General features: G+C 58.6%; 1 protein-coding gene across 1 annotated transcript; it reads left to right on the top strand.

Moving 5' to 3' along the window:
- On the top strand, window positions 1–621 carry LOC109785046 (uncharacterized). Its single transcript, XM_020343652.1, has one exon. It carries the CDS (start codon window positions 1–3, stop codon window positions 619–621), a length of 621 nt encoding a protein of 206 aa, XP_020199241.1.
- Window positions 622–1,538: the final 917 nt, after the last annotated feature.

The following is a 1,538-nucleotide window of genomic DNA, read 5'->3' on the forward strand; positions in this document are numbered from 1 at the left end:
ATGCTGTGGGGAGGCATCGCCGGCACCGTCTTAGCCGGCGCCAACCTCCATGGCTATCTGGACGGCACCATGGCGGCACCCGACAAGACCATCGCCGTCGGGACTGGCGACGCCGCGACGACCGCCGCTAATCCGGCGTATCATCATTGGTGGACTCAGGATCAGAAGGTCAAGGGCCTCCTTCTTACCTCCATGGAGGAGGACATCGCCTGTCAGCTCATCAGCTGCGAGACGACGCAGGCGGTATGGACGGCCGTCGGTGCCATGTACGGCGCGCAGAGTCGTGCCAACGTCCGTCACATCCGACGTCAACTCCAGACACTGCGGAAGGAGGAGATGTCCGCGGCTGAGTACATGCACAAGATGAAGGCCCTCGCCGACACCATGGCTGTCGCCGGCTCTCCGATTCGTGATGACGAGCTCATTGATCACATCCTCACCGGACTCGGCTCCGCCTACAACTCCATCGCCGCCTCCCTGGGTGTGAGTAACGCACCAATGCCCTACTCCAGCTTCTACTCGCTCGTCTTATCGTTCGAAGCGTTGCAGGCTCAGGAGAGTGCGTCAGAGGGGTGGACTCCCTCCGCCAACGCCGTGACTCGCTCGGGCCCCTACGGCTAGGGCGGGCGTGCTCCCTACTCGGAGCCCTACCCCTCCCAGGGTGGGGGTCGCTCGGCCGACGGCAACGTCCAGCCCGGGCACGGCCGCCAAGGCGACAACGGCGGACCCAACGGTGGCTGCGACCGCAACCCCTCCTACGCTGGCAATGGTCGACAAAGTGGTGGGGGTAACGGCGGCAACAACGGAGGTGGTGGCCGTCGCAACAATCGGTGGCGCCCCCGGTGTCAAATTTGCAAAAACTGGGGGCATGAGGCCGATGAGTGTCGCAAGCGCTATGACCAGGACCACAGCGCTCGCTCCGCCAACTCGGCCTCCACCAACACCGTCGACTATCCTTGGATACTGGACACCGAGCTACGGATCACCTGACGAGTGATTTGGAACACCTCCAGGTTCACGAGCGCTATGGTGGCAAGGACCAGGTTCAGGTGGCCAATGGTGCAGGTTTGTCTATTTCACACATTGGTCATTCCCGTTTACCCGGTTCATCTCTTAAACTGCGCAACATCCTTCATGTTCCACACATCAGAGAGCATCTCCTTTCTGTCTACCGTCTTGTTTCTGATAATGACGTGTTTGTTGAGTTTCATTGTCGTCTTTTCTTTGTTAAGGACAAAGCAACCAGGCGCGTCATTCTTCAAGGTAGCAGTCGCGCGGGGGGGGGGGGGGGGGGGGGGTCTACCCGATTCCTTTTGCTCGTGCGTCGTCCTCGTCATCTCACCATGCTTCATCCAGTGTTCGCGTTTCGTCGTCGCAATGGCATCAACGTCTAGGTCATCCTACCAATAATGTGGTCACCTCCATTATTCGGAGCCATGACCTTCCTTGCTCTCGTTCAAATAATTCACAATTAGTGTGTGATGCATGTCAGCGTGCTAAGAGTCATCAACTACCGTATTCTACGTCTTATCATGTCA

Source organism: Aegilops tauschii, chromosome 6 (genome assembly GCF_002575655.3).
Source record: "Aegilops tauschii subsp. strangulata cultivar AL8/78 chromosome 6, Aet v6.0, whole genome shotgun sequence".
NCBI lineage: Eukaryota > Viridiplantae > Streptophyta > Magnoliopsida > Poales > Poaceae > Aegilops > Aegilops tauschii.

Bases quoted from the DNA above. Each gene is read 5' to 3' on its own strand.
- LOC109785046 (XM_020343652.1), top strand. From the start codon at position 1: ATGCTGTGGGGAGGCATCGCCGGCACCGTCTTAGCCGGCGCCAACCTC.